The sequence below is a fragment of the Pavona decussata genome, unplaced genomic scaffold, assembly GCF_977016875.1.
Source record: "Pavona decussata unplaced genomic scaffold, jaPavDecu1.1 SCAFFOLD_155, whole genome shotgun sequence".
NCBI classification, from domain to species: Eukaryota; Metazoa; Cnidaria; class Anthozoa; order Scleractinia; family Agariciidae; genus Pavona; species Pavona decussata.
The window spans coordinates 1998765-2022429 of NW_028145567.1; the positions used below are offsets into that span (position 1 = coordinate 1998765).

A 23665-nucleotide genomic window follows, 5' to 3' on the forward strand; every position below is an offset into this window, starting at 1 on the left:
AGTAGAACCAGGGGCAAAAAATACCGCAATTCTCGTCCCTTAAACCCCCACAGATTTTAAATTGTTCCAACCGCTGACCAAATGATCGTAGGCTCTGGGAACGAGGATGAAAATTACCCCGAACTCTAATAACGCCGCGCGCATGTTCGTTATGGTACTATACAAACTCGTCAATAGAATCTTATTCTCTAAAGAATTAGAGAATATTAAAGAAACTCCTAAGCATGTAACGCGGAGTTTAATCATAAGCTTTGTTTTTTATAATAGATCAACCCTTACAAATGATAGCAGTTTTGAAAGGACTACGTGTGGGCACCGCTAATCTGTCTTCCTCGCTCTCTCCAGTCCCTTTTCTTCAAGCCAGACTCAATGACCTTTTCTCTACTCTACACTTCTTCCTCTTTGCACAGTTTAATCATTTTAAACCCTTCTCCCATTTCCAGCTCGATTCCTTCCCATTCGAGTTCCAGAGCAGCACTACAACGTTTGCTGCTGACGAAACTGTCGCAAGGAGACGGAAGTGGATCGTTGGAACAACACACCGCCTCACACGTGACCTTGTTGGCCAGTCGTGCAGCCTGCAGCTGGCCAGTTTTCTGAACTCCGTTACGTTTGATATAATTTGGAGTCCATCTTGGGTGGGAAGTCACAATGTCCTTATCAACTTTCTGGAAAGAAGTACAAGAACTTCAACAGGGGCAGTTTCTAATATCCTAAGAAACTACTTTGAGGTTAAATGCAAACTGGACGTTTCTTTTATAACCTCCTTGTAAATAGGCCATTCCGAGTTGCTTTGGACTCGTTATGAAAGCGAGGCTAGGTACAAAGTTTTAATTATGAAACTTAAATCTTCATATGAAAAGCTTGGCAATTAGACTTAGTTCGCTTGAGTTTAATGCACGCTTTCTTTGAATCAATAGCTTAATTCAGGAATCATCGGACAGCCTCTATAGTGCGGCAATTATTTCTCACTGACCCTAGTCACCTAGGCCATCAACTCTTCGCGCACTCCCTTCACTGGATTCCCCCTAATGCCATGTAGAGATAATTAAACCTGTAGAGCTTATGCGGCATAGAGAGGGTCGTGAATTGGTTGTGTTGTGTCTGCTGGAGCAGAAAATATAAACGTAAAGGGGTGTTTTGTCCCGACCGGAGCAATCAACCACAAGAAAACCCTGAAATAACGCAAAATTGAAATATTATTTGGTTGATTGGCAGCGTTTAAAATTTTCTTTTTACAAGATAACTTACAAGAATAGCAGATTCCTCGTTACCATTGGAAGTCTCTTCCATTAAAACTGCATCTTCGATCAGATCAATTTTCTTTACCATTCCCACACCGTGTTTCTGCTTGACTCTCTCCAGGGCCCTGATAAACACGGCCGTTAGAATAATCAAGAAGAATACAGGCACAGCAATAAGAAAAGCCAGCGGCAACCGTTGGGTGTGTCCAAACAGTGTGGCGTACCTGGCCTCTATTTCGTAAGCTGAGGGAGTGGGTCCTTCAAAAAAGAGCGACACCAGAATTTTAATCATGTGGGGAAGCATTAAACTGAACCATCGAGGGTACCGTTTTTCTTGGGTTTCAAACTCGTATATCAGTTTCCAGTTTTAATTTTAGACAAGTTGTTGTTGTTGTTGGCACGACACTATTCCTGCATTCAATGCCTTCAAGTACATTGTCAGGGAAAGTCTGTTGCTTATCCGCACGTTTTGCTGTCTTAATAGTGAATACGACATTTATTACGTGGTGCTTCTTGACACTTGTTATTAATACATGTATACCGTGAAATTTGTTCTGTTAGTACAAACGGCTCATTTGGGTAGGAGACGAACAGTGTACTGATCATCTAAAAAGGCATCAAAGGCAGCCTTAAGATTACAGAGGAAACCTGGGGGTGCTTACTGTTAACGCAAACCACCCGAATGGAAATTTTCGGCATAAATACGAAATGATTTAACTTGTCAACAGAAGATGGATAACATGCAAAATGTATGAACATCAGCTGTAAATCCCAAAAGGAGTAATAAAAATCCATCACTTTGACCAGAAGCCCATAATTTCATCATTGAATGATGCGTACCATTTGATTTCCGGAATTTCTGGGTTTTCCATGTAAATGGTAAGCACCCTTGGGTGCAAGCTTGGACTTAATTAGCTCCACCGGTCCCTAGCATGCATAATTTGCAACGACATTCCACTGAAATAGAACAAGAAACGTGGACCTGAATTTTACTGGTATAAAACGTAGATGAAAATCCAATCTATCAGTACCCCTTTGATCCATGCAAATTTTGTAGTGAAACGGTTGGGATCTGTAATAAAACTTGCACAGTAACAGCATGCATTTTTTTGTAAAATCTAGCGACATGTTCACAGTGTACCGGGTTTGGTTTTGGAAATGGTAAGGATCCAAAAAAACTATACGGGCTTCAGGAGCAGGCTCAAAACTTTTATGGAGAGACAGTCCGTATACCAGATACAATTTAAACAGAAGGTCCATTCGTGCAAATTTTGCTGCAGATCCAAAAGGGTTCCGGTACATTATGAAGTGTACATACTGAGTTTTACACTGACTGGCTGGAAGAACAACTTGAAACAAAACAGTGACGAGGAGAAATCACCTTTGACAACAACCAAGAATGCGCCATGTCTCACTTTGCTGTGTTGGTTGAATGCTTCACAAATGTATTCACCTTCATCCTTGAAAGAAGTATTTTGAATAAGATACACAGCTTCACCTTTGAAAAGGTGAGTGTTTGAGCTACTGGCCTCAAAACTTGAAACTTTCACTGGCAAAATGCTTGTGATCTCTGCCAATTCTCCCTGGGTTGAATTGATTGAGGCATTCACCTGAACAGGATACCTCTTGAAGTACCATCTGATGTAGGTGACAGAGTCGCTTGTCACCAGACAATGTAAACTAGCCACACCTCCAAGGGTGGCTGTTGAGTTTGTTAGTAGCACTTTGAGGATGGGATGCTTTTTAGACGATTCTAGAAAGAAGATAATTACATGTACCAATAATGTTCTTTAGTTTTAGCAGCCTTTTGTTACATTAACCCTCGGCTCTAGATGTAATATATCAAACATAAGGATAAAGGAAGAGTGTTTCATCTGATTTCCAAACACCTAAAAGCCCTCTTCAGGGTGTGTCATTAAAGTTTGTATTGTATTGTATCGTATAATTTGTATTGTATTGTACCTCTCACACTCTTTCAAGTGTTTGATATAGCTTCTCAAACCACTGTTTGAGAAATTCAAAGCAAAAGTTCACCAAACTTTATGAAAATTAAGATCACATTTCCAAACTTCCTTCATGATAGCGATTTACTTTGTTCGGCCCTTCATGGATTATTAATGAGTTGGAGAAATTATGCTATTACAAGACTTATAGAAAGTGGGGGAGGGGGGAGGGGGCGGTCACACCCACAAAGCACGATTTTGGTTTCTTAAAGGAATTCCATCACTTTTTAAACGTGATTGCTCCCTCTGTCAAAAGGGCGCCCCCGCAGGGTGGGGGGAGTACTCTCCTATATAAGGTACATGTATATAGGTATGTGTGAGCCCAAAGGGTATAGTTTTTGAGCTGTTTCAGTCGGTTTTGGTCTGAAATAGGGTATGGATTTTACAGAAATGAGTATGGATTCTAGAAACCAGGTCTGACAATGGATATGAATTTTAGAGGCCAGGTCTGAAAAAGGGTACTGGGAAATTAAATATTTTGACCTAAAACAGGGTCAGGGTTTGGAGTCACACAACCACCGAAAATCCCCCAGGGGGCACACCCCCTGACTTTTTTGGCAGGTGGGTTAAGTAGCACTCAAAGTAATGAGTTAATTGAAAATTAACGTCTGTGATGTAATCATGTCTACTCACAGTCATGGCTGCAGCTTAATCTGGTCTCTGTAACATGAAGCAACCAGGAAATATTGCTTCTCATAACCCCAGGAGTGCTCAACACAGGATACCCAGCATGTACATTACTTTTTACCTTGAAGTGACTTAAGGAGTGCTGTCTTCTGCCCCACTGGATGCGTCAGTGGAGTAGTTAGATGTTTGAGGGTATCAACTCACTTTTCAAAAAATGATAAAAAATCCCATACGAAACCTTATAAATCCAATATTTCTCCTAACTCCTGCAACGGAGACGCCATAAACCACACATTATCTCACCCCAATAACTACATAAAATACTATATCAGCCTTTGAATTCAACACCTAAACTCAAAAACCTAAAAACCTAAAAACCTAAATTTAGGTTTTTCAAAACCGGTTTAAACCGGTTATTCAATTTTATGTAACCTTATTTATATTCGAAAAATGAGTAACACCTTTGATCACAATGATAAAACATATTTTATTCATCCAACATTTGAAAATTACGGAGCCTCATATGATGGTTACATAATCAACCGAAAAAGATTGGAACCAAGAAAAGGATATTTGTCTGAGAACGGCTATTATATAATTTCTCCGGGACGTAACAATACATGCCCCGCTCATCGATTCGTCTATGAGGCCGTAAATCAGACACATATTCCGTCTAAAATACAGGTAAATCACATTGATTCCAATCGCCAGAACAATTCAATTGAAAATTTGCAATTGGTACCAGCCTCTGAAAATATGAAACACATGCACAAAGCCAGAAAAGCCTTTTTTAACAGCTCATACTCTGAAGAAGAATTGCAAACAGTCAATAGATTAATGGAATTTCCACCAATGGAAGACAATGATTGTGAGTTTACACGCACAGAAAACAGGTTAATCAATAAGATGTATTACAGAATGTGTCACGATATGGATGACATTAATTTTCCACTGTATCGTGATTAATCATCAATGAATACAAGGCTAATTTAATCAACATTTTGATTTGACTATGAATGATGTGGTTTTGGAAGACAGTTTTGACATGAATTTGAAAACCAAAAGGGCTTAAAGACAAAACTCGTATAATTTTTAAGGAGAAAAAAAGTGAAAAAATAAAAATTAGCGAAAATTATGGGACCTCCAATTTCATGAAAATTGAATGGAATTGAAGGCCTTGATGCCACAAACAAGAAAACACGATAAAAGGAGCCGATCTGGTACTCCGTCCACGCAAACTGAATCCAGATATGGTTGAATCTGTTGGTGTTCAATCATTTAAGCAAAAACCAATCGCAAAGACTATCAATATTAATGATAAAATATTTTATATACATCCTATGTACACTAATTATGCATCATCTAATGATGGGCAATTATTAAACATGAAAACTAAAAGATTGTTAATGGGGTCAAAAATGAAAGATGGTTCACGAAGAATTACTTTGAATCAATCACCATTACCTAAAAAAACTATTGCATTTCATCGATTTATCTACGAATGTTTTAATGGTGTATTACCAAATGATGTTGTTATCGTTCATATTAATGGGATAAAAGATGATAATAGAATTGATAATTTACAAATGGAATCTTCTATGAAGGTTGTTAAGAAATTAGCAAAAAATGTTAATTCAAACATTGATTACGACTCTGAACTTTCAGATAAGGAAAAGATAGCTATTGACAAAGCATTCAATAGAATGGTTAAACGAATTAATAAAAGAACTGATATGCATTTTTCTAGAAATTAATTTTTGGTAATTTTTTGTATATATTTCCTGTGTATACTCAAATGAGTATATACAGGGCATGTCCCACAATAAAGTAAATAAAAGAATGTACCCGTCAGATGTACAACCGATATCTGGCATGAATGTTGTTGACAGTCAACATTCATTAGCTAATCTGTCACAAAACAGACGCAAACGAAAAAATAATCTAACATATAATATTATGAACAAATCTAATTTGGAAAAATTGACAAAAGATCAATTAATAACACTTTTACTTGAAAAACAACATCCTGTTCCAAAGCCTCGAACTAAGAAAATGGTTTCAATTCCAAAGCCTAGACAATCTGTCAAACAAATGGTAAAAGATTATGAGAATACAATCATCAAGCCGCCAATGCAATTTAGAGATGGACCTCAACCTTTGCCGAGAAACAACATAATTCCACCTCCGATTCAATTTGCTGATAAACCCAAAGCTGCACCCAGAGTGAAAAATTTATTGAAACTTTGACAATTTATTTTGAACAACAAAAAGGAAACCAAACTGTCTCCAGAATTGGATATTTTAATAGTAAACCAAAAACAATAACTAATGCCAATGATTTTCAAGAATCTTTGGATGTTAATGTTGAACAAATTATGAATGATATTCACAAATGGATTAGTGAAGGTTCAGCTTGGATAATTAAATCAATCAATGGACATTACATTAATATTATCAAATATGAGCCTCTTACTGGAAGTTCTTATATTCAACTTCCAACTGAACTTCAACATCACAAAAGTGGATTGATTAATCTCAAGAATAGAGACAATGAATGCTTTCGATGGTGCCATATCAGACATTTGAATCCACAAATTAAAGATCCACAAAGAATTAAGAAAACAGATAAAGCATTTATGCCCCAATTGAATTATGATAACATTGAATTCCCTGTTTCAGTCAAACAATATAACAAAGTTGAAACACAAAACAATATTAACATCAATGTTTTCGGTTATGAAAAGAAACAACCTTATCCAATTTATATTTCAAAAGAAAAGTTTGATGATGTATTGAATTTGCTGTTAATCTCAGAAGATGAAAACAAACTTTACTGTCTTATCAAAGATTTTAACCGATTTATGTATCGAAAAACAAGAAATAAAAATAAGAAACATTTTTGTATGCATTGCCTTCAATGTTTCTCCAAGGAAGAAATATTGTTGAAACACAAGGAAGTGTGTATTGAAATCAATGGTGAACAATCAATCAAAATGCCTGAAGTTGGCTCAAAAATAAAATTTACAAATTATAATAAACAAATGAAAGCACCATTCGTGATTTATGCTGATTTTGAAGCAATTACTGAACCAATTCATGGTTGTAATCAATCTAACCAACAATCTTTTATTGAAGCTTATCAAAAACACACTGATTGTGGTTATGGATACAAAGTTGTTTGCTGCTATGATGACAAATATTCCAAACCAATAAAATATTATCGTGGAGAAAAAGCTGTTTACAAATTCATGGAGGCAATGCTTGCTGAAGTCAAATACTGCAGACAAACTATTAAATACAAATTCAATAAACCATTAGTTATGTCTCCAGAAGATGAAGACAAATTCCAAAAAGCAACATCTTGTCATATTTGTGGTAAAAAATACAAGAAAACAGATAAACGTGTCAGAGATCATTGTCATATTACTGGTGAATTCCGTGGCTCAGCCCATAATCAATGTAACAGGGATTTTACAATAACTGACAAAATCCCTGTAATATTTCATAATTTGAAAGGATATGATAGTCATTTTATAATGCAAGAAATTGGTAAAATTATTGAGACCAATACTTATGTGGATAGAAGAGGTGAAACCAGACAACACAAAATTAATGTAATCCCAAATAATATGGAGAAATACATGGCCTTCATGTTGGGTTATAATTTAGTATTTATCGATAGTCTTCAGTTTATGAATCAATCATTGGCAAATCTTGTAAAGAATCTACCAGAAGATGCATACAAATATACCAATGAAGTCTTCAAAGGTGAAAAACTGCAATTAATGAAACAAAAAGGAGTTTATCCGTACGATTATATGAGTAATTTTGATAAATTCAATGAAACACAATTACCATCCAAAGATGAATTTTACAGTCAAATGAATAATACACATATTACTGATGAAGAATACAGTCATGCACAAAATGTTTGGAATACTTTTAATTTGAAAAATATGGGCGAATACCATGATTTATATCTCAAATCTGATGTTTTATTGCTGGCTGATGTATTTGAAAATTTCAGGAAAACATGTTTGGAATATTATAGATTGGATCCATGTCATTATTTTACATCTCCGGGATTATCTTGGGATGCAATGTTGAAAATGACTGAAGTCAATTTGGAACTCATTACGGATATTGATATGTATCAATTTGTTGAAAAGGGCCTTCGTGGAGGAATCAGTTACATAGCCAATAGATACGGTAAAGCCAACAACAAATACATGCAAAATTGGAATCCCAATGAATCAAGCAAATATCTCATGTATTTGGATGCAAATAATCTTTATGGATGGGCTATGTCACAATATTTACCAACCGGGAATTTTAAATGGTTGACTGAAAAACAAATTGACAAAATCAATTGGCAAACTGTTGATCTAAATAATAAAACTGGATATTTATTGGAAGTTGATTTGGAATATCCTCATGAATTACATGACCTGCATAATGATTATCCATGTGGCGCTGAACAAATCAAAGTGACACAAGATATGCTGTCAGAAGAAAAATTTGGAATCAAAAGTGGACAAGTCAACAAGCTGATTCCAACATTGGGAAACAAAACAAAATATGTATTACATTATAGAAACTTACAATTATACCGTGAATTGGGACACAAATTAACTAAAATTCACCGAGTATTGTCCTTTAATCAAAGTCCATGGCTAAAAAGATATATTGACTTCAATACTCGTCAAAGAACTAATGCAAAGAATGCTTTTGAGAAAGATTTCTTCAAACCGATGAATAACTCAGTGTTTGGTAAAACCATGGAGAATATCAGAAAACGGGAAGACATTAAACTGGTGACCAACACTACTGGAGTAAACCATGTGAAAAGCATGTGAAGATCATGTGAAAGACATGTGAAAATTTCACTTGCTTTTTCACACGGGCATGTGTGAAAAACAGTGTGAAATCACCATGTGAAAACCAAGTGAAATGGGGTCCTCCTTTTCACATCATGGATGATGTGAAAAAACTATGTGAAATAGGAAATTCACATCATGCATTGTAGAACTAGGCTTAATGATATGATGTGAATAACTATGTGAAACCTGTGATAAAACTATGTGAAACAGGAAATTCACATCATGCATTGTATAGACTATATGATGTGAAAAACTATGTGAAACCTGTTTTGATGCATGATTGACGTGTAAACATGTGAAATTTCAGGTTCACATTTTTTTTCACCTTATCTTGGTCATCTCAGATCCAGTCCGGTACCTGCAGGCCAGACATATCATATATACATATGCATGCAGATCATGCGCATGCCCATGATCTATGCAGCCTGTAGCTGGCCTGATCATGATCAATCATGTGATTAAATTAAATCTGACATGATCATTACTTATAGCGATCTACTACACGTATATATACATAGCTCGGTTGTCAATTTTTCATTAACTTTAATTATATAATTAGTTTCAAGATGATTTGTTCCAATTAAAATGCAAGTGGCATACACATATATATATACGTCAAAGTCAAATCATCGTTGCAAGTCCAGCACTAGGTCCTAGCCTCTTCTGAAACCAATTCAGAATGTAGCAATTTCATTAAGCAAATTAAACACAGGCAATTTAACTCTGAAACAACAATTTATTTTTAGTTAACGATCACCAGGACAGGCTAATAAAATTACAATGTTCAATTATTAAAATATAAAGTTATAATAATTAATAAAATCTAGAAATGTTTTGTAAAATAAACCAAACTATCTATATTATTATAGAAACCCATCACAGTTAATAAATAATTGAAATAAGGTAATGATCATAATGAAGCATACAATATAAGACTTTAGTTATAAATAATCAATCCACTGGCCAGCAGTGATAATAATGAATTCTTATAAGCGACACTAGTACGTTCAAGTTCAATTCAAGATCAAAATATGATCCTGTAAATAATAATATTTTAATAATTAAAATGTTCAATTAATAAATAAATTTAATTATCATTATAAACTTCTATAAAGCAAATTATATTATTTCTGATAATATAATATCGTAAATAATTATTAGTATATACCAAGCCAGTGGATAGTCTGTTAATAATAGCGCGCTCTGGTTGGCTACTCAAACTTGGGATAGCATGTGCTATTTACCTCCCACTGCACAAACGTATTTGCGAGAGACTTTTTTGCAGGATTCTGAGAGATGACAAATCAATTATTTTGGGGATTCTATCTCACTGGTTTGGTATATACTAAAACACCACCACTAGCCACCTCCACTGCGGGGAATAATTATTAAATAGTATGTTAATATATTATAAATTACATGTAATCAAAATCTAAACTGACTCTTGCCATTCGGCGCCTCTTTTTTGGTAATGGCTCAGGGGTATGGACAGCCTCACCAACAGGTACATACACATACCCCTTATATTTGCAATTATTGTTTGTTGGCTCTATTTGTTTGTTGGTTGATGTCACCTGCAGGTCTTGTCCTTCCTTGCTAATTGCCTTTTTCTCTGGTTCCTTTGCAATTGGCTTACTTTGTGTCGCCTTTTTCTCTGGTTCCTTTGCAATTGGCTTACTTTGTGCCGCCTTTTTCTCCGGTTCCTTTGCAATTGGCTTACTTTGTGTCGCCTTTTTCTCCGGTTCCATTGCAATCGGCTTACTCTGTGTCGCCTTTTTCTCCGGTTCTTTTGGCTTACTTTGTGTTGCCTTTTTTGCCTTTTTCTCCAGTTCCTTGGGCTTCCTTTGCTTTGATTTGGCCACATATTTTAGCAGCTGGTTTTCTGGCCAGTAAAATTTTTGACCAACCTAATTAAAAAGAAATAAATATGCAAAATGTTAGAGATAAATGGCTATTAATTCCTGGCGTTAATATAATCCTGGCTTGTTTTTACTTGTACTTACCTGGATTTCACAGAGAAATTTCTCCGTGTTTGGTCCCGTCAGCTTGACTTTATCGTCACTTTTCAGAAAGTTGGATTGCATGACCAGCTTTTTAAAGTCACCTTCAATTGATTCAAAAAGCAGATTACAGCTGTATATTAGTACATAATTATGTCATAAAATTCTGGTAATAAATTAAATAAACTTTATAAGTGGTTTTGGCATGCTGGGTGGGCTTATGCAACTGCAGTAGGTTATATACCATGGTTTGAGGCTGGGAGCCTTCTAAACAGCAATAATTACTATTACACTGTATAAAAAAAAAAGTTGGAAATGATCTGATAAGTCTTACAAGTTTAATATTGCTGTACGCACAAGCTTATTAATGAGTGACAATATACTGCAAGGAGCCTAAAAGTGTGACCACTTTAAATTAATTCACATTCTTTTGTGGGCACAGACTATTCAATTAGAAGCAGTGGATAAACTATCCTCATCTTCTGATTGCATAGTCTGTGAGCACAAAAGAGTTTGAATTAATTAAAAGCACTAGTGGTCACACGTTTGGGTTCTTGCTGTAAGATCTGATCAGGCAGGGGTTATACTGTACTTACTGTCTGCTTTGGATGTTCGGAGAAAAGTTGCCCGGGCCATTTTCCTTGCACCATCCATTACGAACAGCTCCTCCCTGTAAACAAGGAAACTTAATTAACTGGTTGCAGAATACATGTACACTGTAGTACTAGAAGTGATTCGAAGTGCTGGATCGAAAAAAAAAATAATTAAAATCAAAATTTATCTTGAATGAAAGCTTCTCCACACCTCTTCTCTGAAAGTTTATAACAAGATCTTGAAACTTCAAAATTAAGATGCTTCCATGGCACATGCTTAATAGAAGGTCATTATATACTACGGTTTGACTGCACATATTACACTTGTACTAGTACATCCAACTTACAGTCAACTCTCTCTAAAGCAGACACTCTCAGCTTGCATTGGGACCAGCTCTATCTTAGAGAGGTGTCCGCCTTATAATTATAAAGAGTTAATGTAACTTGATACTATAGAAACCTGTGACGCCAGTCTCTTGGTCCGGCTTCCTCTCACAAAGTCATTCATCAGATTATATAATAAACCAGGTAAACAGTTTGAGATTATTATTGCCGTGGTTGGTCAATTTGAAATACTATCCGGCCTATAATCTATTGATTGTGCAAAACAATGTACTTCTAGTGTCCGCCTTGAATTTTGTTAAAGAAGTGTCCACTGTCTGCCTTAAAGAGAGTTTAGTTACAGACAAACAAGTGAGATTTGGCAGGGACCAGCCATTCATGTCTGCCTTAGCGAGCTGTCCGCCTTACAGTGGTGTCCACTTAGAAGGAGTTTACTGTATTACAGGATCAGATGCTATTGATGTATAATTAACATATTTTCACTTACGATGAAGTGAAAGAAAATCCTCTCTCCTGATCATCTTCTTCAACTTCATGCCCTGCAGGATCATCAACTTTAAGAGCCTGCTCAACTTGGATGAGTGTTGTATTCATCGGCGTGGAGTTTTCTTCAACAATAACTACTGGCCTCTGGCATGCCTCATCTTTGTACTTATTCATCTACAAATGAAATGATTATAGAGTTGAGTCAAGTTATCTCCAATTTTTAAGGGAAACCAAAAACAGTTTGAGATTCAGTTTGAGATATCAGGTATATATCGGAGTTCGAGATAAAGAGGTAATATAATAACATTGACCCTGTATTTAAATAAATCAAGGAATTTTATCATGTGCCAATTAAAAAGAAAATATTATAATGGGTGGCTGATACCAGGGCATCAAAAGAATTAGAGCCTTTGCTTGCTCTAATAAATGATTATTGGTTCCATGACAGTCAAGTTGACTTGAGATAACTTAAACCATCAATAACTTTAGCCTCCTGCTAACTCAAAGTAAATTTGTTTCCCTTTAGGTCTTTAAGTTACTAACTTTCTTTAATGTTATGGTTATTGTGAGTCAACTGCAATACACTGTAATTAAGCTTTCCACTTACATTTGGAGTTAAGAAGTTGTATTAAAAAAGACAACTAGACTAAGCTACCTGTCTGCTATAATTAGTCATTACATTAAGTAAAGTCAAGATCAGTGTACGTAATGGTTTTGACATAAAATATACAATATCCATATGCATATGATATGAATACTGACAATGAAAATCAAAAGTTAGTTAAGCTTACCGTTTTAGCACGCTTCCAGAATTTTGTATTTTTTATTTGATTCCTTCTATAAATCAAACTTTCAGAAAGCCTCCTTCTTATAGTATGGGCATGGCCATCCAGTTGGGGAAGTGCATTGATTACCTTGTAACATGAATATTACAACACTCATTAATATTCATAGAGAAAATTGAAAAGGAACGAATAATTTTATGATTGTTTAATGAATATCTGTAAACCGGACACAGATTTTGTCCAGATTTAGTTAACCAGTACATTTCCTTTTTTTTTTCTCTTACACCCCACCCGCCCATCTACATGTATGCAGATATTTTGTTTAAACAACAATATTGTACCTGTAACTTCCCAGTAACTACTTACAGAAAGGTCCAATAAATTCTGTGGTGACTTACTAATACAGTCGAACCAAACAGTCAAACCCCTATTTAGCGGCCACCCTTGCATTTGGGGATCGGACTTTGATAGCTGGCCTAATAAATAGAAGTTCCACTCCAGATACAAAGTATCAGTCTAGATATATACCTTTTTAGTAAACAGTTCCAGCGTTTTCATGTTAATCTCTCGCATGAGAGGAGGGTTCTCCCAAATGCCACATTTCCTGGCAGACTCCCTCAACACAAACTGAAAATAATTGAGAAAACAACAATTGTTAAATAGGATGGCCCTGTCCACACTTATGTGTTTTTGTTTGGCTCTGTTTTCAAATGTCTCCACAACTCTTGGCAGCGTTGTTGTGTGGCAATAGGCAAAAACTATTGAAAAGTATGCGCTTTTTGTTTCAAACTAAGTATATATAACAAATCAGTGTGGACGCGCAGGGCCTAATCAGTAGGATAGCAATGAGACTCACATACAATATGTCTTACATGTAAGCCCATGGCCACCGCTTACGCATCCGTTTTTGCAAAGAGTTTTATATTGGCTTCCTTGAAAACACTAGCTTACATTCATAAGTAATTCAGAGTTAACAAAAAATTAAAAGGTCATTTGACACAAGGGTCAGCTAGCGCGCAGGAAGAAATGAACGACCATAAGTTATGTAATTTCCATTTTCCCGCGCGCGCGTTAGCTAGATTCGATCGATCGGCTTTCTGTAGCTTTGCTACGCACGGAAACCAAAATTTTCGATCTGAAATGTAAGCTTACTAAGCCGCCATGAGTAGTCAACTTTCTCCAATAGCTGGCTCATCTTGGGCTTAGCGAGCGCAGGAAGAAATGAACGACCGTTAAACATTTGCAATTTCCCGCGCGCGCGTTAATTAGTTTTACGATCGTATGGCTTTCTACTCGATTGATCGGCTTTCTGCAGCTTAATTTGCTACGCACGAAAACCAAAATTTTCGATCTGAAATGTAAGCTTATTAAGCCGCCATAAGTCGTTAACTTTCTCCAATAGCTGGCTCATCTTGGGCTTAAGCTTAAGTCTTATAATAATTTGATCATGACTTACCCGAAATGTTTGTTGGGCTTTGCAATTGGATCCTTTGCCCTTTGGCCTTCTTCTTGCTAGAAGGTCTTCTGCACTTGGATCACTTTCGACCGTACTTGGATAACTTTTAACCGTACTTAGATCACTTTCAACCGTCGAAGTTGCTCCATTCTCGGATTCATGCGTACTAGTATTGCATATACTAGTTCTTGGGCTTTTCAGCACTCCCGTTTGGCCGTTAGTACTCGCTTGTGCTGTTTGCAGAACACTGGACAAAACACTCGGGTTTCTCTTCAATATTTCTAAAAATTCGGAAACTACGGTTTGCTCGTGTTCTGCCATTTTCCCAGTGCTTTGATCGACGCTGACGCGAAAACGATTCTTCCAGAATTATAAACAACGTGTAGATCTTGTACTCGAACCAAGAAGGAGAACGAGACTTTTCGCGCGGTTCGTTTTAAACACAGCTTACATGATCGTTAGACGTATATGGTCCTTGTGGTCGGTGTCGTGGTGATTTACAAAAGATAACCAACCAAAAGTCGAGAATTTTCGCGCTCCTTCCGGTTGCTCTGCATATATGGTAAAGGTGGGTTCAAATTACCAAAGGTCTCCCCAAAGGCTATGCAACCGCGCACTTTAGTTGATCGATTGAAGGTTAACGAATCGAAGATGCCATACTCTGAGCAGCACAAAAGCGAGAAAGCTAGGAAGGCAAAAAGAAATCATAGAAGCAGAGATAATGTTTGTCCTTGCAAGAATTGTAAATTGGAATACACTCATTCAAAGAAGATTGTGATGAGACATCTGCAAGTGTTTGGTCGTTATGACGGAGGCCACGAGGAGTTTTCTGAGAGTGGGAGCGAGGATGAACTGCTGGCAAATGACTTGAAAAATGATCAACTACAGAGTGGCAATGATTTCATTCCTGAACTCTCAGACTTCAGTGAGGAACACGGTGAAAAAGAACGCAAACGACCTCGAATAGATTCGACGAGTATTAGCAGTGGAGACAGTGATAGCGAAATCTTTCCAACTGCGATCGACAACACGATCGCGAGCTACGAATTGGTCGAAGACGGCTCGATAGAACATCATGATCAGCTTGAATGTGAAGGTTCGGAAATATTGGAAAGCAGTCACTGTAATTTATCCACGTCTAGTGACGATAGTCAGGGGGAGGAATCTGTAGCTTCTAATTCCGACAGCGACCTTGAGCTTGAAGTGGAACACGATATTTACGACAGCGAAAATGCCAAGATTCCTCTTTATGAAAATAGTGATGTCACTGTTCTTCAAGCACTAGCAAGTTACTTCATGTGGTTTACTGAACATCCATCAACCAGCAAAAGTGCTCTCTCAGATCTTTTGCGATTGAAGAAGCGTTTATTACCCCAGCCAAACAACTTCCCTGGGTCATACGATGAAGCATACAGCTTCGTTCAGCCATTTTTGCTTCCCATAGAAACTTACCACGTTTGTCCAAATGACTGTATTATTTTTCGCAAGACAAGCAGATACGACTATTCAAAGCTACAAAAGTGCCCTGTGTGCGGATCAAATCGATATTGGGCAAATAAAAGTGCTAGAAGAAGATTTCTCTATTTTCCTCTTGGACCCCGTTGGAAGAGAATGTATGGCAATGCAAATATCTCGGAAGTTCTTCAGAGCCATATGCATGCTCAGGACTATGATACTGAAGAACCTAAGAACATTATGCGCGACATTCACGATTCTCCTTCCTGGAATCAAGCTTTCTCTGAGGAGGGATTCTGCAATGGCGATTCCCGAGGCATGCTGTTACAACTTTCAACAGATGGTGTCAATCCGTTCAGCAGCAATAAAGTTAACTACTCCATGTGGCCAATTATGCTCACTATCCTTAACCTTCCCAGGAATGTCCGCAATCTCTTTGAGAACATCTTGCTAGCTGGTATAATTCCAGCTCACACGGATGGTCAAGAGCCGAAACACGTAGATCCATACCTCGAAATTGTTGTAGATGAAATTCTGGAACTTTCTGGTGCTACATTTTTTGATGACTTCAGAAAGGCTCCTTTTACATTCAAAGTTGCCTTAATGAACTATGTACTCGACTATCCTGGCCTAGGAAAAGTGTTTGCAACATCAGCCCAAGCTGCTTTACAAGGATGCATGTGGTGTGAGCTAAGAGGTAAGATATACTGTAGCTGATCATGATCAGCTAATTTACAATAATATTATTATCATTCCATGAACTCGCATTGGATATACAGTTGAACCTCCCTTTGCGACCACCTCTCATAAGCGACCACTTTTCCAAAATACCAAAAGTTTTCAAGTCAAATCACTATAGATGGAACCTCTCGTAGGCGACCACCTCTCGTAAGCGGCCACTTTTAGAGATGATTGTTTACAATTTTCAATTGTTTTTAACCTCCCGTGGGCGACCACTAGACACACAATCTGCTGTATCTCTCACAGGCGGAGAGTGAGAAACGTTTCACTGTAACATATTGGCCACATCATTACAAATCTTACAGTCGGTGCAATCGGAAGTGTTTCCTCGATATAGCTTAGCATTGAAACAATTGATAAAATACACATGCACTATACTTCACACTGAAATAGACTTTAATTAGATTGAATCCCTTGTAGGAAAATACGCTCTTATCTTTTATCTGTCTAATCTATTTGCATATGTTCTGTTCATGAAAAATTTAGACAGCGCTACTTGAAGTAATAAAAGAATCAAGTTTCTTTTGCAATACAGTAATTGTCTTAATCCAGGGTCCGAAATTAACTTTTTTAGGCAGGCGCCAAGTGGCGATTGAAATTTTTTTTTCAGTTGCCATATGAAAAAATGTGTCGCCAAAAAGCAGAAAAAAAAAGTGTCAATAATCCTTCGCAGTGAAACACAAACCAAAATTTTTGGTTGCCAGATGGAAAATTCTGGTCGCCAATTTATCTTTTAAGAATCAGAACGAAGAGAACGCGTTTGCGTTTGGGGCTGCAATGGCGATTTATACACCTACCACGGAAAACCCACGACGAAAGAATCGAATGCCGGCTATATACCAGATATACGCAGTTTCATAAGACTGCTAAATGTTTTAAGTCAACTTTATAGTCAATTGGCGGGCGGCTTTGAATTTTATTTTTATCGATTTGGCTGAAAATCAAAGTTATTGTTTGTATGATGATCGTGGCATGAAATAGTTAATCGCCCGCTGGCGACCAGTTGTGAAATTCTGGTCGCCAGTGCAAAATTTTTAGTCGCATTGGCGACCAGGAAAGCGCAATTTCGGACCCTGTAAAAATCGCTGTGAGATACAAACAATAATCATTATAGACCCTAAGATTTTTTTTTTGCCAAGCATGATTTTGGACCAGTCTTAATATGCTTGTAGGTAAGAAAAGTTAGTACTATGGGTTTCGTTAAACACTGGCAAAAGGGTGAAGGGTTAGGTCTCCGTTAACAACCCGAAATTTAGACCTCCTGTGGTCTGGCCTCTTGTAAGCGACCACCTCCCGTAAGCGACCGCATATCCTTGACATTATGAGTGGTCGCTTACGGGAGGTTCGACTGTATATAAAGCGGTTATTCAGTGTGGAAAGTTGTGAAACACGGCTGGTATTTCTACGGGTCATTTTTTTTTTCTAGCCTTTAGCCATACAATGTATAATCTTACACATCTTTCCATTCCATAAATTGTTTATTAAATGACATAGATCTTTCCAGGCTTCTAGCCAGGATTTGAAAAGTGGGTGTCCAAAATGTTCCCTGGGGTTGGCTCAAGCCCAAAATTTATAAAGCAACAAGTGAAAAAATTAATAACTTTCTCTAAAAAACACATCTTGCTAAAAGCCTGGATCTTTCCTAACTCAATATCTCCTAAGGTTTCATTTATTCTGGAAAATTGTGCACATGGAATGCTCATGAACTTAAAACAAGAAGTTCTGAAGTCATTGCGGATTTGAACATCATTACTTTGTGTTCTAGGAAAATTTGTGCCTTCTTTGGACAAGGTGGTCTATCTGGAAAACAGACGCTATCTTAGCAAGGAACACCCTTTGCGTAAAGAAAAAAGTCCCTTTCCAGACCGCAAAACAGAGAAGAGGCCCAAACCAGAAGATGTAAATAGTGATGATATTCTCTGGAATTCAGTTGCCCACAGCAGAGCGAAAAACAAGGCTCAAGCCAGTAACGTCACTAAAGCCACTGGATCCCGAGGTGTTAACTGTTTCATGTTGTTGCCCAATCATGACAGGCCAAATCAAGCTTTACCTGATATGATGCATGACCTCAAAAATATTGTTTGCACTTTTTTTGACTTAATTGCTGGCAAGGGTGATAGCTTGAAAGTTAGAAAAGCAGAAAAAGAGTTGGGTCGTTTTCAAGGATGCTGGTCAGTGGAAAAGGAAGGTGACGAGCCTGAAGCACAAAGCACCACACAAAGTAGGTTTCTTCATTTTATTGCAGTGGAATGCCACCTTACATGTACAATGTAAATTCATCACAATAGTAGGACCACCTCATTAAAATGTATGTCAATCAGGTTCTTTTAACCATTTTTGCTGTTTGTAAAACTGATAGATCAAAATATATCCCTGAAGTTTTGCATATTTTGTTTTTGATACGTACAATACGTGTAAATTGGTAAATATAATTGGACTTTGTCTTGAAACTGGTGCCCGTAATTATTTCAAATTACCCTCTTGCCTAGCAAATTTGAAATATTCACCCAATTATACTCTGTTCGAATAGATGGAGATTTTATTTTAACGGATGACCCAAGCCGTTCAAATGGTTGCAATTTTTTTCTGAACTTCTAGTCCATGGCTAGTGAACGGAATTGGGTTTTAAAACGGAAAGCCATTTAAATGTACGTTTTCACTTGAGAGATCTCATATTGTTCTCCAGTTATACAGTTAAAGACCGTATAGGTTTGTAACATAATTAAGTTAAATAAAGCACACACTCTGTTTGGTCAATTGAGCATTAATTTACTACATGTGCATGGGTACGTAGCTTACATGTAATATTTGCAGGTGTTAACAGTGTAAAAATGTCTGAATATCACTTGTCACATTTACTTGTTTTTTTTTATACATGTATTCTGTTGCATTTTCTCAATATTTTCTAGATTGCCAATCCAAAGCAAAAAAGACAGGCAAAAGAGCCAAATCGCAGAGTCAGAAAAACATGCTACCAGCTGCTCCTTTCCGTCTTTCTAGTGCTGACCTAACATTGGCCGATAAGCGTGCATTAAATGTGCGTGTACCCGTTGGCTATGGCTGGAAGCCATGTGCTTTCTTTTGTAAGAGACCGTATCTCAAGTCACATGATTGGCAGCAGGTAAATGTGCGTGTATGTGTGTCAAGCAGTTCCAGTCAATCTAGGTCACACGCGACCAGTGTTTGCAAGATTTAATTAAGTCTCCAAATTTACGTGTCAGTTTCAATAAAGAACACAGAAAGCTATGATGTAAAAGAATGCATCAGACCAGGGTAGAATTATACATGAATCTCAACATGAATTAATAAATCTTGGGGGTCAGGTGTGCTCACCATGCAAAACGTGGCTGATCTATTTGCATTATTACTACATGAATTTAGCATTATATATATAATTCTGTCTGAACGCTCTACTCTTCTTGTGAAATTTCTTTCTACAATAAGGGCTTAAATGCAAACTTACACGTGCGCTGATGAACTTCAGGACTGGAGGCGAAGGTTCGAATCTGCCTGAGATTCTTTTTTTTTTTCAGTAGTGTGGGGCAACTGGGGTAAAAACAAAACAGGCTTTCAGAAATCCTTTATAAGAGACCAAAAACATGGCGGTTGTCGATTCTCCTACAAAAGTGAGGCGGTTTCATTTGACATGAAAGTGGGGGAAATAGTCAATGGATTCTTTCTTGTCTCCAGGGCTCCCCAGGGGCCTGCTGGAAAGTCAAAACTGGACACTGGACTGGTCTAGGTAGCAATCAAACATAAATTGTTGTCCTTTAACTCATGAAATTGTTCAGGTGTGTTAGATTTTTATCATTAAGTTATTTATCTATTCATCTTTAATATGATATTGCAGTAGAACTGCCCTTATGAGGGAGCCATAATAATAATCGTATGTATCATGCATGCAGGTATTTTAGTGATGTTCCTAATCATACATCTTGTTAACTTTTCATGATAGCTTGCGGTGGATGGGATCTTGAAGTTCTGCTTGAGAGGCCTTCTTGGACGAAACCAACGAATCTCACTCTTCCGCCTCTTGGATGTTCTGGCAAAGATTTGCAGTGACAGTCAGGACGTGCATGCCCTGCTTGCCTTGGAAAAGGAGGTGAATGAAGTTTGTGCCAAGATAGAACGTGACTTCCCTATCAGTGTTCAGGTACAGTTAATATCAATATTATTATTAACAATAATTATTAACAATAATTTCACATAATCCACAGTCAACACTCTTTAACTAAGTTTCTAATGTCTAGAAGGCAACTGCTTTATAACGCATGAGAATTAGAATTATTAAGACTTGTGACACTTCTGACCTGTAGATTTTAAATGCTTCAAAAACCTCCCTCTAAATCTATTCAGTCTGATCCTAATTCAGAAATTTTAGTTTGTTTAATTTCAGACTAGAAAATTGAGAAGTTTGCTGGATCTTTGTTAAGACACTAATTAAACATTCATTTCTTTTATATTTTCTTTATGAATTATTAATGAGGTTTTTAAACTATTTTTAAAGACTTGAACCATATGATGTTACTTGCATGCACATAACATTGTATAATTTTTGTGTCTAGACCATTAGTCTCCACATCCTGCGCCATTCTGTCAATGGAATTCAGCGACAAGGGCCAGTCCACAGTTGGTGGATGTATTGTTATGAGCGATTTAATAGTTGGATCTGCCAGCGGGTTAAGAACCGCCGTTTTCCAGAAGCTACTGTTATGGAAACATATAGAGTGAGTCCAAAAGAACTACATTCTTATATAAGTAATGTTTATCAAATAGAAAATGGCACGCGTGTTTACATAGCCTGGTGCAAACATGAGAGTGAGTTTGGGAGAATTCAAAAGTTTATGCAAACCCAAGCCATGGGTGAGGGTTTGCATAAGTACTTTCGAATTCTCCCAAACTGACCCAAGTGTTTGCATCAGGTTATGTAAACACAAGGCAGCCATTTTCTATTTGTTTTATGAAGTAATTGAAGCGATCGCCATCCGGCAAAAGGTCATATCATCATAGTGTTTACTTTTCATGCAAACTAGCTTCCTAACCAATCAGAGCACACGTTATATCATGAAAATTTTATAAATTTGATTGATATGTTGGCCCTGCCTTGCATGATCACCTCAAATAACAATTTCCCCCTGATCCCATTATCTTGGCAGGTTTGCAAACAGGGGGCAAACCTTGCAAGTAATTAATACACAGAACAAATTGAATTTGTACTATTGTTTAACCAGGATACATTACAGCATTGATATATGATCTCTAATCTCCATGCCATAGCCCTGGCCACCTGCATCAGACCTGATCTGTAGATCTCACTAGCATTCAGTGGTTTGGGAGGAATTAAGAAAAACACAGAAAAATTGGGATATATTCAGAAAATGTGAATGGTAATAATATGTATGATTTCCATTATTATGTCTTTGTCAGCTATTTGATTGGGTACAGTGCATGAAACATTCTGGGCGCCTCTTGAATGTTGATGTGGATACTGGAGAAAACACCAGCTTGAAGAAGAACTCTACCAAACAGTATCAACTCACCAAACAAGAAAGGGAGGACCTAGTTAACTGTGGTGCATTTTCTTTGGATGAAGACAGCACATTAGATGTCAAGCAATCGTTTTCTATGGAGAAACAACTGAATGGAAAGAAGTGTGTGTGGAAATCCTTCACATTGGATTCTGGAGTTGTAGTCTCTTCAGTAGTGAACATTAGTTGCAAAGACAACACACAAATTGGAAGGATAAGTCACTTCCTCACACTGCATGATCAACTTTCTGGCACAGAAAGTGACTTTGCAACTGTGAAGCTCTTCAAGTCATGCAAACAAGATCCTGAAAGCCTTATGTATTATACTGACATAACATCATTTGACATAAAAACTGTTGCACTACATTGCCTTTCTTGCCCTCTTGTGACAGCTGCAGATGATCAGAACGAATCCCTGTTATGGCTACTGAACATTTAAGCAAATGAAATGATGTCAAATGGGCGTTTTTCACAGCTGCAGCACTCCACTTATTTTAAAATACATGTGTTTAGCATAGTATGATTGTATGATGATGTATTTAAAATGTTAGCTAGAAAGACAATCATGCAAACAGGATTTAATTAAAAGCTAATACCTGGCCTGCGCTTGAAGCTTGAAATGGTCATTTCACCTCATTTTTCACATAACTGGAATACAGCTTATCACCCAACTTTTAATTCACATACTTTTCACAGGGTCTGCACACTTCACATACATGTGAAATTCAATGAGAGATTGACAAAATGTTTTCACATGACTTTTCACATCCTTGACACATGTGAAACAGCATGTGAATTTGGGAAAAGGTTTTCACATGATTTTTCACATGGTTTAAAATTTCACATGTTATATTTCACTGCATTTTTCACAGTGTAAAATATTTCACATGTGTTTCACATGATCTTCACATGTTTTTCACATAGTTCACTCTAGTAGTGCAATGAGAAACAATTATCGAAACTGACTTCCAAACCAACATTCATAATATTTAATGAAAACTTGGTTGCAGTCCACAAAATCAAGGAATCATTGACTCTCAATCGACCAGCATACGTTGGTATGTGTATCCTTGATTTGAGTAAGACTCTCATGTATGACTTTCATTACAACTTTATCAAAAGAAAATATGGTAACAAAGCCAAATCACTATTCACTGATACTGATAGTTTGACATACGAAATTGAAGCAGAAGATGTGTATCAAGATTTTTGGAAACACAAAGATATGTTTGACAACAGTGATTACTCATCTGATAACCAATATTTTGATGCAACAAATAAAAAAGTCATTGGCAAGTTCAAAGATGAAGCCGCTGGTGTACCCATTACTGAATTTGTTGGTTTGAGAACCAAGATGTACTCATACATCAAAGACAACAATAATGGTGGTAAAACAGCTAAAGGAATCAAAAAGAATGTGATTAAAAAAGAAATTCAACACTCTGATTACAAAGATGTTCTTTTCAATGAGAAACAATTACATCACCAAATGAAAACAATCAGGAGTAACCATCACGAACTTGGT

General features: G+C 37.0%; 2 protein-coding genes and 1 pseudogene across 4 annotated transcripts in view; 1 reads left to right on the forward strand and 2 right to left on the reverse strand.

Moving 5' to 3' along the window:
* Window positions 1-222: 222 nt before the first annotated feature.
* Window positions 223-23665, reverse strand: part of LOC146465811 (fibroblast growth factor receptor 4-like) — a 40958-nt gene continuing 17515 nt past the window's right edge. For all 3 annotated transcript variants that reach the window (XM_085127997.1, XM_085127995.1, XM_085127996.1), the window contains 3 exons: window positions 2626-2997; window positions 1252-1502; window positions 223-668 (listed from right to left, as the gene is read on the reverse strand). In XM_085127997.1, the coding sequence (XP_084984123.1) occupies window positions 387-668; window positions 1252-1502; window positions 2626-2997 (905 nt within the window). In that variant the 3' untranslated portion in view covers window positions 223-386. The remainder of the gene's footprint in view (window positions 669-1251; window positions 1503-2625; window positions 2998-23665) is intronic.
* LOC146465812 (uncharacterized) lies at window positions 10549-13533 on the reverse strand (annotated as a pseudogene).
* LOC146465813 (uncharacterized) lies at window positions 14807-22735 on the forward strand. Its single transcript, XM_085127994.1, has 6 exons — window positions 14807-16568; window positions 18378-18833; window positions 19522-19733; window positions 20568-20765; window positions 21178-21339; window positions 22040-22735. Exons 1-6 carry the CDS (start codon window positions 15020-15022, stop codon window positions 22577-22579), a joined length of 3117 nt encoding a protein of 1038 aa, XP_084984120.1. The 5' UTR covers window positions 14807-15019; the 3' UTR covers window positions 22580-22735.

What these genes read in the sequence shown, in the direction of transcription:
- LOC146465813 (XM_085127994.1), top strand. Translation starts at nt 15,020, where the DNA reads ATGCAACCGCGCACTTTAGTTGATCGATTGAAGGTTAACGAATCGAAG. An exon ending in AGCACAAAGCACCACACAAA is followed by an intron (nt 18,834 to 19,521) that starts GTAGGTTTCTTC and finishes AATATTTTCTAG; the next exon opens with ATTGCCAATCCAAAGCAAAA. An exon ending in AGTCACATGATTGGCAGCAG is followed by an intron (nt 19,734 to 20,567) that starts GTAAATGTGCGT and finishes TTTTCATGATAG; the next exon opens with CTTGCGGTGGATGGGATCTT.